This window comes from Malus sylvestris, chromosome 8, assembly GCF_916048215.2.
Source record: "Malus sylvestris chromosome 8, drMalSylv7.2, whole genome shotgun sequence".
NCBI lineage: Eukaryota > Viridiplantae > Streptophyta > Magnoliopsida > Rosales > Rosaceae > Malus > Malus sylvestris.
The window spans coordinates 29,693,833-29,709,648 of NC_062267.1; the positions used below are offsets into that span (position 1 = coordinate 29,693,833).

At 36.4% G+C, this 15,816-nt stretch overlaps 2 protein-coding genes across 2 annotated transcripts; both read right to left on the bottom strand.

The window, feature by feature from the left end:
* Positions 1-2,035: 2,035 nt before the first annotated feature.
* Positions 2,036-8,678, bottom strand: LOC126632381 (shaggy-related protein kinase kappa). The gene is made up of 13 exons (XM_050302765.1): positions 8,415-8,678; positions 7,831-8,086; positions 7,478-7,570; positions 7,301-7,360; positions 6,939-7,211; positions 6,767-6,841; positions 5,498-5,554; positions 5,259-5,399; positions 5,118-5,168; positions 4,682-4,777; positions 3,646-3,729; positions 3,455-3,557; positions 2,036-2,451 (listed from the first exon to the last, which is right to left on the bottom strand). Exons 2-13 carry the CDS (start codon positions 7,975-7,977, stop codon positions 2,363-2,365), a joined length of 1,269 nt encoding a protein of 422 aa, XP_050158722.1. The 5' UTR covers positions 7,978-8,086; positions 8,415-8,678; the 3' UTR covers positions 2,036-2,362.
* Positions 8,679-11,480: 2,802 nt separating this feature from the next.
* LOC126632099 (prolycopene isomerase, chloroplastic) lies at positions 11,481-15,181 on the bottom strand. Its single transcript, XM_050302325.1, has 9 exons — positions 14,920-15,181; positions 14,513-14,736; positions 14,308-14,418; positions 13,949-14,002; positions 13,578-13,865; positions 13,122-13,313; positions 12,865-13,023; positions 12,409-12,645; positions 11,481-11,964 (listed from the first exon to the last, which is right to left on the bottom strand). The coding sequence occupies exons 1-9, from the start codon at positions 15,101-15,103 to the stop codon at positions 11,650-11,652; spliced, it is 1,764 nt and encodes a 587-aa protein (XP_050158282.1). The 5' UTR covers positions 15,104-15,181; the 3' UTR covers positions 11,481-11,649.
* Between the last annotated feature and the right edge of the window lie 635 nt (positions 15,182-15,816).

The window sequence follows — 15,816 nt, forward strand, 5'->3', positions numbered from 1 at the left end:
CGGACTATAGTCTAGTCCAGTCCAAGGCCTCTTAATCCTGTCAAACAAACGTGACCTTAAAGACTAGGAACTAAAGTCCCCGAAGTAAAATCATTGCGTTCCTTTTGCAATTGCCATGCTTCCTTCCCATAATTAAGGGTAAGTTTGGTATTACTGTATTTAAAAAAAAAACTGTTTCTGTTGTATTGTGAGAATAAATCGTTGTAAAATAAAATAATTGAGTGTTTGGTAAATTTTTATTTTTATTTTTATAAAAGTGTTTTTAAGTGTAAGAGTGTTTGGTAAACTTTTATATAAATCTGATGTGACTGTCAAATGACAAAAATGAGTATGATATTAAATGTAAAATAAGAATAATTTTATTTATATTTGACAAAAAAATAAAGAATAATAATTTTATTTAGGGAATTGTTATTAGCACTTCAAAAATCTCATTCTACACTCCAAACTTTTTATATTAGAAAAGAAAAATACATTTGTGAGGAGTGTAATGAGATTTTTTAAGTGTCAATAACACTTTTCTTTATTTATTAATACTCTCTCTAGAGTCTTCCCCCTTTATTTTCTCAATCTGCATCGACTAGACTTTTCCAAAAACCAAAAAAATCTCTCTAGAAGTCTCCCCTACTACCTCAATTTTCTCAATTTTTATTTTTTCTACTCCGTCTTCTTCTTTTTTATTTTCATCTCCATGGATTCCGAAGGCGCCAATGCCGTGACTATACCGTTTTTTGATGGGTTGTTCCTCAATTTCACTTGTCTCACTGCATTTTTCTTCCTCATTTTCTCCGTCTGGGCAATCTGGGTTGTCCTAATTTGCAGAAATACGAAGATCAGTCTACTGTAAGTGGTGCAATCTGGGAAATCTAGGCAATTCCGCGATGCCAAAACCGAATTTGAATCCAAGTCTGGTTATCGCTGGAAAGATGATGGTGTTTCTCGGTGCGATTTTGTTAGCGTCGGAATGAGAATGGACAAACGAGAGATGGGTGAAAAGACAGAGACAGAAACGGTGTCGTAGGGTATGGAATCCAAGGTCAATAACGATGATTGTTGAAGCTGGGAGTGAACGGCGTTGTGACGGAGTCGACGAGGAGGATCTCTCAATTGAAGTCAGCAACGTCTTCCAGTTGGTATTATGTGTACTTTATTTAATTGTTTAAGGCCATTTTGGGTATTTGAAAGTTTCATTAAAGGACTCGGCACCTCTTGTAAATTAAGTTTGCGCAAGAGCTGTGGAAGCAAAAAAGTCAATTTTTCAAAGTTAGCTTTTGTTTTTTTGACTATTTTTCACCTAAAACTGTAAAAAAATATTGAAGTTTAAAGTTTACCAAACACAAAAAAGCACCCAACTTTTTTTGATACCCGTTTTTTTCAAAAGCACCTTGGTACCAAACCTTTACTAACTCTCTCCAATGCTCCTCAGAATCCATACAGCCTTCTAATGGAAGCAGATAAAGACGCCAAAAGCATATCTACATTTTCTTTTTAGGAAAACTAATGAAAATAGCTTGAAAACTTTGAGTTTTAACGATAAAGACAAAATAAAGAGTAAAGTGAATAGTACCAAAATTAACTTTTTAGTGTAAAAATATGATTTTTCGTTAAAGTAAACAGTATCGGAAGCTTTTCGTTAAAATTCCCTTTCTTTTTTCCCTCGAGCTGTGCTATTAACACTTCAAAAAAGTATCTTTCGCTCCTCTGGAAGAGAGGAGTGCGTGGATAGCTGAATTTCCAATATCAAAAGCTCATTCAGAAGAGTACAGGATCAAATTCTAACAGTGCAAAGATGATCCAAGTACACACTCCGTTCTGTCCATCTCGTAAACACTTCATTCATGTCAAAAATCAAGAACGAAGATCACGCGTAGAAGGTAATATCGTTTTGGTTTGAGGAAGCACAGCATCAACGGTAACTCAGGAAACGCAAGATTCACATTGTTCAAATTGAAAGCACAAAGACGGAGTCAAAACATTAAACAAATTACAGCAGACGAAAAGAAAGTTCAACCATACACCAAGGAAAGGGAAAAAAGGAAAAAAGGAACTCTTTGCGTATATATATATTACCGGTCTTTTATCTTAAATTACTTGCAGTGGGAGTCACAATAAACTTACATATTAGTTATATTTGGTCTTCAAATAAGCATACAAAACCACCTCTATTTGCATGCAAACTTAAAGCCTCGGATTTTCCTAAATTGTTTCGCGAACTTTTGCAACACTCGTGCTACTCACAACCACAGGACAAATGATGACTAGTACAAAGGTAGAGAGATCTTACATTCTCATGTTGATACAGGACCATACGCATACAGGAGCAGAATGGTACGCAGAAGCAAGATACACTCGGTGGAAGTTGCTAGGTGTGCAAAGCCATGAATAAGTTCTGCTTACGGGCATGCTCTGGAATAAGTCGGTTGACTATGTCATGTGGAATTCCTTGAAGCTCTATCAAAGCGAATAGAATGAAACATAAAAGGAGCATTAGAAACATGGAAACCAAATATAAAAAATGTGGTGGATGCAAAAACGCACGTTTATAGAACACAAACAAAAACTGATTCCCTATGGGTTTCTGTAGATCTGTTTTCAACTAGTGTATCCTCTCTCAGTGATTTTGTCTACTTAAGGAAAATCAAATAGATACGAGTTGCCTGCCTATTATTGGTGTGATTTCAACTGTTTGACATAATTTACATATGAAAATATGGGACCGAGGAGCATGACTGAAAATCAATTGGTCAGCTACAAGAGAAAACGATTATAAATACCCCAAACTTTAGAACACAGACCACACAAACTTTAGAACAAAGTTGTAACATCTCAACCTCAGAACTTCCTCTCTGGACAGACTTTAGAGTGCTTTGACTCATACTCAGAGCAAAAAGTAGTTCGGAACAAAACACGACACAAGTGTAGACATAGAAACAAGGAGATGAACTCCAGACAGGAAACAAGGACAAGAATATATCACAGCTTCACTCGTTGCAATGTACGGGAACCACATCTATCCCTATTAAAGGTGGCCCAACGTGGCTCAATACTTAATGCCATCAAATTAAATACATGGAATACAAAGTTGTTAAAGAAACAAAATCTATCTTCTAAACCATATATAAATATGTAGGACTATAAGCTATTAATTAACATAGATGTAGTAATCAAGTTAATAAGCTAGAGAGAATACCACTAAACAAAAGAACAGAAAAACACTAAACCACCTTTCTCCAATAAGTAGTTTTGTTCAAGGCTTATACGGGTGTGTCCCAAATAAAAGTTTTCTTGGATGTAATGTTTTAATAGACATAATCAAGCCATCTTATTCACATCGGATTAAAGAACTTGCAATTATCATAATCACCATGAAGCCAATGCCAGCAATCTCCATAAAAATTTGTAGAAAACTGAAATGGTATTATGTGTTTATGTAAAGGATACTAATCATACTCACCCTGGGGTTTAAAGTTAAATAGAGGAGGAAGAGGGCGACCATTAGGAAGACGAGTATTTGGGTCTCTCAATTCATCAAAGAAAGGGTGAATGCAAGCTTCCAACTGCAAATCCAATGCAAAAAAAGTAATTAGAGCTGAATTGTTTTCTTTCTTTTGTGACTGAAGGAAACTAAAATAGAGTCATACTTACAGCAGTGCATCGCAGATTCGGCGAATACTGGAAAAACCTACAAACAAGATCTACCGCCTCTGGGGGTAAGCGTTTTTGAAATACCTGCACCATGACAAGAATATCATGGTTAATCTCCATAATAAATGAATTCCTTTTTAGAGCAATAGCTTATCACTAACCGAAATGAATAACAGCAATAATGATGGAAGCTACATACATATGAGATGGATATAAATATCACATTAATGGGAACAGGCATACTGCATTCTGCAAATTGCAATAGATAAGATAATTTGGCGGAAGACATGTTAAGGCAGTCAAACTAAATTCATGATTAAGTTACTTTTCATGAGTTTATTTGACATCCGAATGACACTCAAGAAAATTATCAATATCAACTTATGGAAAACAATATAGGGTTCCCAAGCTATAAATAAACTATTAATGCAAGCCTTGGCTCCATCCAGAATTTTCAACCTTCAACATCCAAGCTATAAACTATTAATGCAAGACTTGGCCCCATACATAATTTTTAACCTTTAACAGGTACATGTCATGACCATGATTTCATAATTAAAAATCTATGAATAATAGTCTCCATGGAAATTGCCAACCCACTTTGGCAGCTCCACCTATACAGTATTTCTGTACGCCCACTCATCTTAAATATATTAGTCAAAATGGTCTCTAAGATTGTCATAACTCTTTAGCTTTGGTCCCTGAGATTTAAAAATTGATAAAAATGGTCCCTGAGATTTTCCACCGCCAATCATATTGGTCATTCTGTAAAAAAATTCCGTTAAATTGAAGAAACCACCATCAAAGGGAGGGGTTCATTTGACAAAAAATAATCTCAATTTAATGGAGATTTACAAAAGGACCAAATGATTGACGGTGGACAACTCAGGGACTACTTCTATTGATTTTAAATCTTAGCGACCAAGTGAGGAGTTATGCCAATTTCAAGGACCATTTTGGATAAAAAGCCTAAAATAAAATTTGAAGTCAGAAGCATACATCTAAGAATAATACAAAAGTACGTGCAAAGACACACCTTGTGCCAGGGATGAGGCTTTATCTGTGGGAATTTAAATTCAGTATAGTTCGGATTCATGCACTTTATCTCCTCCCTGGTTGGAGTCCCCAAAACCTGCACAAAAATGTATAATTAACCGTATGTCTATTTGAGCATTCCTCTTTTCATAATTGTGAAAGTTTGAAAGCATATCAAGAAAAAAACTGCTTCTTAAAGACTAGAGAACTTTATACTTTTAAATCCTATAAGATTTCACCACCAAAAAAAATTTGATGACATTCTAAGGAGTAACAGTTCATGACAGTTGATTGAACCTAGGATGACCAAACTCAACCCAAAAAGAGTCAAAGCGAACTCATATACTCAACCCTGATGGTTTTGTTTCACAGTTTTAATTCAATATTCAAAGTAATACAAAATGGTAATCTCCACAGAACTAGATTGACATCCTCACCTTAATGATCTCAACTAGCTGGTCAACTCCACTTTCACCAGGAAACAAGGGCTGCAAGAGAATTTAGCTAGACAATGTTAAATATTTTTAAGGATGAGAGTAACAAAACAGTAAGTATTCACACATTTGAGTACCAATCACCTGGCCAAGAAGTAATTCAGCCATCACACAACCTGTAGACCATATATCAATAGCTGTTGTGTACTCGGTGGCACCAAATATCAATTCTGGAGCACGATAGTATCTTGAGCAGATGTAAGAAACATTTGGTTCTCCTTTCACCTGATAACACAAATGGGACAGCCTTGTAAGCAAATGAAATTAGATAACAAGACCAAAAGAAACCTTCATCAGTAAAAATGATGGCGTGCAAAACTTACCAACACTTTTGCGCTCCCAAAATCACAAAGTTTCAGCTGATGTGTGTGTGGATTCACCTGAATGACATGAAGCATTAGAACATGACCAACAAAAGGTGAAGGGCAGAGTATAGACACATGCATAAAGATGTAGGAAAATTATTCAAACAGGAGGCCCGCGTTTCAAGAGAAGTGTGGACATCCTCGTAGAGGCCACCCCGCAACGTACTCCAATGAATTGAATCCTCTATTTTTTCAGACCCTTCCAAGGATACTCCTTGAAAATTAGACAAATTGAAAACAATTTAGGCATCCAATTGTGATCAGATAAATTCTTAAAGTGGGACCTAAAAAGTGGATGGCTCAAATTATTGAAAGACAATGCAGAATGTGCCCTACAAGAGTGTTCACACTTCCGCAAAATGTGCCCCGAGTTATTCAATATTATCTAACTTGTTTCTTTCTTAATTCCTTGGTTATGGTATATGAGTCTATGACCAACTTTCTTTTAAGCTTGCTAGGCTGACAATGATATACAGTCTTAAAAACTGATAAGGAAGGGTAGTAACTTCCTATGCACTCCCTTTAAGAAACAAAAATCAAGCACTTTCCCTAGATACCAAAATGCTTAATATCATATAGGCTCTAAGAGAACTAAAATAGCAAATCCTCAAAGGAAGACGAGAAACTGCAATCGCTAAAATCACCCCAACTCCCTGAATTTTAAAAGTTACAAATCAAACTACTTTTCTTATTGAATAGCTTGATGAGAATGGTATCCATCACACTGCAGGGAATTTCTGGAATTGGAGGACTTGTGGTACATAAACTAGAGGCGCAGAAGCAGCATGGTGTGAAAACTTTAGACACACACAAAAAACACATATAGAGATACATGAAAGGTACAAAGTGCCATTAAAGTAGCATGTTGTCACACAAGAACTACATTGTGCACATGCAGCATTACGCTAAGCACTTCTTGATTTAAAATAAATCGTCTAACTTAATTACAATATTTATAGGAAAACACGAAAAGCTTATGGTAGTTCAAAAAGCAACAAAACGCCTCATATTATGCCTTCGACTCTGAAAACACTATTACCATCTAAATAACAAAGGTATGGCACCAGTTTGACACATATACGAGAGTTAAGTTTAACCAGTAAAAGCAATCACTGGCTCTGCTTAGTAGCTCAGGGTATTGGTCAGACAGATAACTTGCAATGGTGTAAATCACATATTTTGTCATACAGGAGCTCCCAGTTCCTTAGGAAGAAATACAAATCTTACAAGTAAGTTCTGAGGCTTGATATCACGGTGACAGATTCCAATGCAATTATGTATATAAGCGAGTGCCCTGCAAATCTGCACCACAACAAAGTTGAAAATGAGAAGCCTTAGATTGTGTTCATTACAGTTAAACCAAAAGGCGGAGGAAATAAATATGAAGACAAATTCATACCTGATAGGTATAAAGTTTAACATATGTTATTGGCATCCGCTGGTTGATTCTACTATAGTTCCTCGCAATGCGGTTAACCGTCTCAGGAACAAATTCAAGTACAAGGTTCAAGTAAACCTCTTCTTTGTCTGTGGTTGAGAAGAAGCAATGCTTTAGGGCAACAATGTTTGGATGATCCAACATCTGCATAATCTGTAACTCCCTGTTCTTGTAGCGCTTGTCTTGGAGCACCTTCTTGATAGCAACAATCTCTCCAGTTTCTCTACATTTCGCCTGTGCAAAGAAGTTCAAGTTTTATCAACAACGTAATTCATTGGAAAATCAGGTGGGTTCAATTGAGCAAAATATATAGTTCTACCTACCTGGAAAACAACCCCAAAAGAACCAGTTCCAACCACATGTTCTGAAATATAGCTTACTGTCTGTAGAAACCAAACAAAGAAACAAAATGTAAGTCCCCGAGTTATAGGAAATCACTGCTTCTGATTTGCAATACCATTACTAGATTAAATTTGAAGAAAAATAGAATATTGTCCAACCTGCCTAGATTGACCACTTCGACCACCAACAGTCGTTCGTATTACGTGTCCTGTTTCAGCACCCACTCCATCAATTACATCCGGTTCACTATCCTACAAGTTACAACAGATGAAATAGTAAGGACTGTCAACAGTGTAATAAAAACACCAAATTCTAGTCAAAACAAGTCGCATTCAACTAGAGCGGGGGCCTAATCTAGACCAAAATGCTTGAGAACCATTTTGCTCATCGGTTGCTAGTGGCAGGAGAAATGTAAAGACCCACCATTTTGTTATGCGATAGTTGCAACAAATGACAGTTAATGCAAAAATTTCACAATATATTTAAACAGTATAGAACGAACACCGCTTACTCTTTCGTCATCATGATCTGGCTTGTCCTGCAACCTCATCTCGAGCATCTCCCTCCCCAGCCAATCAACCGAACTAGACGAACTCTTGAAGCCATTCACAGACCTTGAACTGCCAACTCCACCATTCCCTAGGCCAGCAGACGCCATACCGACGTCTGATCACTTCACTACTGCAGCAGAGCAGACGATGCTACTACCTCCCCTCCTTGCAACACTCTCTGCTCCTGAGTCCACTCCCATCCAAGCACCTATCCTTCTATTAACAACAAAAGAATCAAACTTTTTCAAATTTTTTTCCCCAAAAATTTAATTAATTAAAATTAAAATTCATAAAACATAGAAATTGAGCTGAAATTATTGTAAAAAAAAATTCAAATTAAAAATTAATTAATTAACTTAATTTAGTTCAGATCCACGCCAAATTCACTCCAACTTTCTAAATTAAGCACAAAATACGAATTCAAAGGCCACCGCCGATCCTCCGAAATCAACCAGACTCCAACAAAACAATTAATTTTCGGCAAATTAATTCAAACGCAATTACATTCAAAATTCAGAGATACGGATCGGTTCGGACGACTGACCTGCAAGCGTTTCGGGGAGGCCTGGAAGCAGAGCTCGCGCATTTTAAACTCCACTCCTGGAATTTTTGAGATTTGGGCAGAAAATTATGGGAAGGAGAAGAGTTTGATCGGAGAGAGTGATCGGATACTGTTACTGCTGCGAGAAAATTCAATCTACTTTTTGAGGTTTTATTTAATTTTTTTTTTTAATTTAATTTGAGCAGTGAATGAGTGAGGAGTACTTAGCAGCAGTTGACAGCTTTGGGTTCTTGTATAAAAAAAAAAAAAAAAGGAATAAATAAGGGGCTGGGACAAATGGAGGTTGAATTTTGCTTTCATTACTCTATCTAAAACATGAGGAGGGGAATATAATAAGATTCTATACTTTTAATTTTGGTCCTTTTTTGTCGTTTATTATTACGATTTATTGATACTTATTTTTCATTATAATTAAGAGTATAAATTTTTCAGTGCGCGGGAACACAATCTAGGACATCAAATGTTGTAATACAAATTGTTGAATTTTTTTTTTTCTTTCTAATATCCAATCACTTGTATTCTAAGTTTAAATTAGTCTAATATATATACAAGCATGATTACTCAACAGTTTCAACTTACAAGATCATCCAAGGTATAATCCATCAAGCATGAAGGTCCTGCACCTATTCAAATGTTGAAAAAAAATCTCTAATTCGAATTTCTGACAACTTGGAATTTACATAAAGATCAATTGAGTAGTTCTTGAAAAAAAAAAAGATCAATTGAGTGAGCCAAAAATAACTTTTCAAGAACAAAATGTCCAAAGAATTAGGATAAATCCCAATAAAAGAGGCCCACAAGACAACCAGGTAGAAAGCATGCTCTAAAAGCCAATAATTTGAAGTATCTTTTAAGGATAGTTTATCTTATTACTTTATTTTTTGATGTATTAATCAAAAGGTCAAATATGTTGTTTTATGTAATTAATTATTATAGCCACTCAGTACTATAGTTTAGTAATATTTATTTTCACAAAATTTTAGGTTCAGATCTTGTGAATAGCATACCAATTTATTCCCTTCAGCATTAGTGTAAATAGATCATCGTATTAAAAACCTTAAAATAAATTAATATTGTTATTATCTTATACAACAAAGTCTAAGGATCATGCAAGTGGTCATTTACCATAGTGGTGAAAAGAAGTTATGTCATTACATCTTAGCGTGGGTTTGAACCTAGTCAACTCTCTAATCTAACATCTAACCACTAAGCTACCGTCTTTTCAAAAAACATAAAAAAAATAAAAATAAAAATAAAAAATAAAAAAGTCTAAAGATCATAAATGAAATAAAGCAATATAAAGAAGTTAGATTAATGAGACCTTTCAATTTTAACGATGTATAATAAATAATTCCATATTATAGGATTAATATAAGTCCTTAAAGACTAGCACGCGCTATTTAGTACTTAATTCAACTATGATAATGACTATTCTCAACTCATTCGTGTTAGAATACTAAGATAAGTATGTGCTTAATAGGATTGCGCACACTAAACACAGTCAATAAGACAAATTTATCAAGAAAGTTTTACTTACATGTCAAACAAGATATCTCTTAGTTGCAATAAACAAATTAGTCTTTAAACCTGAAATACCATAGTTGTCGTATGAATATGTTTTCTTTATCTTTAATGATGTTACATAGACATGTTAGATCAAGCACATGCATCTATCTTTAAATCTTCAATGTCGAGGGAGACTTGCTATGAGATATAATTAAGAATTCTAAGTGTTTGATTACGATTGAGTAAGAAATTCAATCATATATATGTGAATCATATGAACTTAAAAATTCACATTGCTTCAAAACTAGCAAAATTGCTTAGTCCTTATGTGATCTAATCATGTAATTATGAGAATTGAATTAACGAAAAATCGTATTGCATTGTAATTCCAATTGAATAAGTTCTTTACCAGATATATACTAGTAGTTAGGTTTTACGTGTGAGTTGTGGAAGCCTTAACCACTATAAGTTCCTCTACTCATTTTCTTTTGACATAAGAAAAAAGAAAAGCATATGCATGGAGCTTTTGATATATCATGGAAGTGGACTACTCGATCAAAATGCATGTAATGTGGGGTCAGCATCTGCATCATTGGGGTCGACCTCTACCTTCCATTATGTTGACTTTTTTGGAACTTAATAATCATTCTTGCATGCATTATCTCTTTGCATTCCCCATCTTCATCCAAAGCATTTAAAATTCTTGGATGGCAACATACAGTTTTTGTTAGGGTTGGAGCGGATCAGTTTGTTCGGTTTAACACCAAAAATGTGGGAACTTTAACGAAAAGCTCCCGGTACTGTTCACTTTAATGAAAAACCACATTTTTACACCAAAAAGTTAATCCTTGTACTATTCAGCTAGTATTCAACGGTTCGGTTTGATTCGGTTTTGGCTAATTCCATTATTGAAATCGACCCAAATTAAATTATTGTTGATCAGTTTGGTTCGGTCGGTTTATGCTTATTCAATACATAAATAGAAAACGTTCAAAATTTCAAGAGTTTTAATCTTCTAAGCATCCATACATCTCACGTATTCTAATTCGACTGAAAGATTAAGTTTTTTAGAACATAAAAATTTCATCAATTCAAATATAAATAAGTTTCAATTGAATAAAATCTCATGATAGAAAACGATTTATTAATTACAACCTCACATATACATAAAATACATATAGATCTCCTAAATGATGATAGTCATTACAACTTATAATATGTTGAGACTTATAAATGTGTATGGTAAGACCTCTAAATTACCTATAATAAATTGACATGTGTAAAATAAATAAATAAATAATTAAAAGATACATGATCGGTTCAGTTTGGCTTGGTAAGTTCCAAAAGTATCAAAACCAAACCAAACCAAAAGTAAATTGGTTTAGTGGTTCGGTTTGGTTTTTTAAATTGTTTGACGGTATGTATTTTTTGACATGCATCACAAGGAAAAGGTGAACCCATTCCATATCAGTTGCCTCAAATTTTAATTTCTTTTTACAAAATAAATTAGATGAACCCTTTAGTTACATATACGATGCCACATTTTCTTCTTTGAATACAATAGTAGATACATAATATTGTATCATCCATTCATAATATGTAGCAGTATAAGTTATAACACATTTCTCAGAGGAAGAAATTATACAACCCAAAAGTGTGTAAAAGACAAATAAAACTCTGAGAAATGTTACAAAAAAGTTAATAAGAAAATTCAAATTCCAATGGCATCAAGAAGTTGAGAGTGTTGAGACACAGAAACTAGTGAGTTGGCTACAATGGCACCACTGGCAGCAACTGCAGGGACTCCGATGCCGGGAAATGTAGAGTCACCACAACAATAAAGCTGAGGGATGGACGTTGAATGCCCCGGGAAGGACCCTTTACCGGCTTGTATTGCTGGACCATACGTTCCTCGGTTCCTTCGAAGAAACCTCTGGTGTGTCAATGGAGATCCGACTAACTTCACCTCGCATTTCTCACGGCTAAATCCAGGACCAACTGCGCGCTCCACGGCTCTCCACATAACCTGGATTACAAGTGATTAATCATAAGCAATGCAGTTGACACATGTTTGGAAGGAACCGAGGAACATGTCCTCGTGTTTCTTCGCTTTCTTGTAATTCAGATTATGACATGTTACTCATGTAACGTTGCACTAGTCTCAGCAGATCAATGACGTTTTGAGAAACCATAGCGGAAATCGAATTCGATCTATTAATTATACACTATCAACATGCTTTTTCGGAAGTTGGTGTTTATATAACTCGGTTGAGTTTATATGCTCGCATTAGGACTATGTTTAGTTTTTTCGGTTTTTGTAGGGCTGCGCTATATATTCTCTTGTTCTGTCTTCTTTGAATTCGACGAATGAGAATGTGGCTGTAAGTTCGCAACTGGATTGTACTTGTTTTAGTAATTTTGACGGCTGCAGAATAAATAAATCGAATGATAAGAAAGCATACGCACGTACCTCAGATCTTTCAGCTTTGAGCTCTTTGTATGCAGAGCTTTTACGGTCCAATCCTTTCCACAAATCAAAGGGTTCGGTTCCGGGAAGATAAGCATGCAACACATGTTTCCCAGGTGGTGCAAGATCCGGACTTAGTACGCTAGGTATAGATATCAAAACAACGTTCTGATCGGCATCTACTCCTCGATCCCAGTCATTAACAACTATGTGATGAATCCCCAAGTCCTCGCGTATGTCCTGGTTGATAAGCAGGATTTCGAACACATATTAAACAACCTAAGATTTTTGAAATGAACTACAAGGTTTATACAACACCAGGAGCTTTGCAGGCAATAGTTTCGCAAGTTATTTCAGATCATTATAGCTATGATATATGCAGGGTGATCCTTGAGAGAGTGAGAGAGAGAGTCGGGATCATGTTACTACTTATGTCAGCTTCTCGATCGGATCACTCACCTTTGCATCGAATCCCAAATGAAGATGCATGAACGATTCACACTGGGGGGTCGTCTTAGTCCTGTCGAGAAATGACTTTGGAACAACTTCCTTAGGTAATAGATTTAGGGTGTCCCACATAGATGCATTGCTAACAACTGCTTTTTTTGCACGTATAAACTGCAGCGTAAACGTTTGTTCGAATGTTAACACATAAACTACATATAATTCACTTCAAAGACTTCAAAAGTTTATTTTATCACACATAATTTACTCACTTGACCGCTTCTTAGCTTGACTCCTGCTGCTCGACCATTTTCGACAACAATCTTTTCTACGTGACTTCCTAGAGAAATACGCCCACCAAATTTCTTCATTCCCCGGACAAGAGCATCAACAACTGCACCACTTCCGTGCAGAGGGTACTCAAGACAGCTACCTGGCTTATACCATTCTGCAAACATGTAAATCTGAAAAATCGGAGAACAAAAGTGTTATTCAATGCTCTAGTGACATGACAACGTCTTGCATTTTATGTTAAAATTGGAAATCATAGAAGTAAGAAATAGTTTGAAGAGTCGAAAACATCATTAGCTAGCCGCAAAGATTAATTTTATTGTATGTAACAAGTTGGAAAACAAGTACAGACCGCTAGACAAGCTTCGAGCACAGCATATATATGCACTTATAACAAACCCAGAGAATTTATGTAGGACTTAATGCATATTAGTTACCATCTCTGCTGAAAGTATACCATTAGATTTCACCCCAGCAAGCAAGAAAGCCAGTAGGTCCACCCAGTTACGTATAAAGGGATCTTTCAGTTCCAACGAGTCAACGATTTCTGAGAATGGTCTGAGAAGCTTTGTGGCACCAAGTGCTCCCTGCGGTCCCATTTCAACAAAAGATTTCAAGAGAGAGGGAGCGTATCTAGCTCCAGCAGTGGAAAGAACACCTAAATCCCCTCGGATGGAAAGCGGAGGCAGAGCCATTGCAGCTGCAGACAACGGGAGAATGGCATCCTGTAGAAGAGTTTCACTTTTCATATGAGAGGTAACCCAAAAGAGAACTGCAGAAAATCAAGATATATACTGATGGTACTCACAAGAAGTTTTTTCCACTCTCGAACTGCATTTGGACTTGCATACTTCTCGAGGTCCTGGAAGGAGGGAAAAAACCAAACATAGTGAATTTGACTGTAAAATTCTCAACGAATTATCGATGGGACAAACTAATGATTAAAAAGAGGCTAGACAGATGCAACAAAGGGGATGCGAAGAAAAATCTACCAACATGCAAGTTTATTGACTAATGATTAGCTACGAATTGCTCATTGTTTCAGGAGAAACTTGCATCCTCGCCGGAGAGTTCCCGAGAGATAAGTAAGCAATAATAAGCCAGCATAAGACAGGCCAAATTAAGGTTAAGGTAATGAAACATGTACAATTCACAACAAGATTCGACCTTGTAAAACTCCGTGGGACCAATGCGTGATAGAAATTCAGCTTCAGGTAAGTAGACCATCCACGAATCATAACTGGCACAAGGAATTGCCTCCCCCAATGCATCAAGAACCTGAATTACGGAACACGAATAAGTCCTCCTTATCATAACGAGCAGAGAAAAGAAAAGAGAAAGCAAAGAAAAATGAGCAGAAGGAACAACTGACCTGTCCAAGAGGATTAGCCTGAGGGCCTTTGGACTGAAATCCGGAGAATAGAGAGGGGCCGGAGTCAAACTGAAAGCCTTTAATCTCGAATGAATGAGCAGCACCCCCAGGCAGATCATGACTCTCTAAGACAAGAACATCTTGCTGGTACCTAGCCAAAAGCCCCGCGCAACACAGTCCCCCGATACCACTTCCAATGACTACAACATCAGCCTCTGCCTTCCCTGCACAACAGGTTCAGTAGTTATTTTCTTTTTTTGGACAAACGATAGCGTTAAAAGGGTTAAACTGTTAGTCGTTAGGGGAGGAGATCACTGGGGATTCAGTAGTTTTCTAAAGATGAGATAATGTGCGTTACTTATCCCACATAGACACACACACACAGAGAGAGAGAGAGAGAGAGTTACCTGAGAAAGATTTGTTGTCTTGGAGAGAGGCAGCCCCACCCCCGGTGGAAGAAGAGGGGGCCTGTCCGACGGAACTTCGCGCCAAAACAGGATGATTTCTGACCGTTGTGGATTGCAAGGTGGAAGGAGAGAGATGAGGTTGGAAAAACTGAAGAGTAGCATTTGGAAATGCTGCCAATGCCATTGTCAAAATATTTTCGAGCTTTGGGAGTTCCTCATGCAATCTCGGTTTTCAGTTCCAACTAAAAGTTTGCTTGGTTGGTAAAGAAGAGAGTAGGACTTGGTGTTTTGTAGCTAGCCACGTCATCAATTTCTCAGCCCTGCTTCCACTTCCAATCTCCATCCCTTGTTTTATATGTGGGTTTATCCATCAGCATTGGGGAAAATGAGCAAAACTCAACTCCATTCAGGAAGTAATATTTTTGCTCGTCACCTCATTTGATTGCAGTTTAAATTTTGATATTTGTGTAATGAATAGATTAAATCGAATTCGTTTAACGATAATTAATGAAGTGATGAGCATTATTACCGCTCAAAGATGGTGATCATTCCATTTATTTACTTTCCTTTCCTTTGTGAGAGTAAAACTTAGAATTGGTTCCTTACTTTTTTGCTCTTGTTTATGTTTTATAATTGGTCACCAGATGGCGCGTTACCGCAATGCAGAAAGCAATCATGCCTATGCACCCTGATGCGAGTTTGATTCTCACTGATCCCCTTTTCCTACTAGCTAATATTTTAATCCACTAATGTTACCGTTCATAAAAAAAAAAATTAAAAAAAATTAATCCCAACATGAGATATAACCACATGTGATTCCAACATTCTCCTTGTGCACTTAGAGAAAATGTGCGAAAATCACTTTTCTTCCGACAATAACTAGTTTGTCCTAGTCCT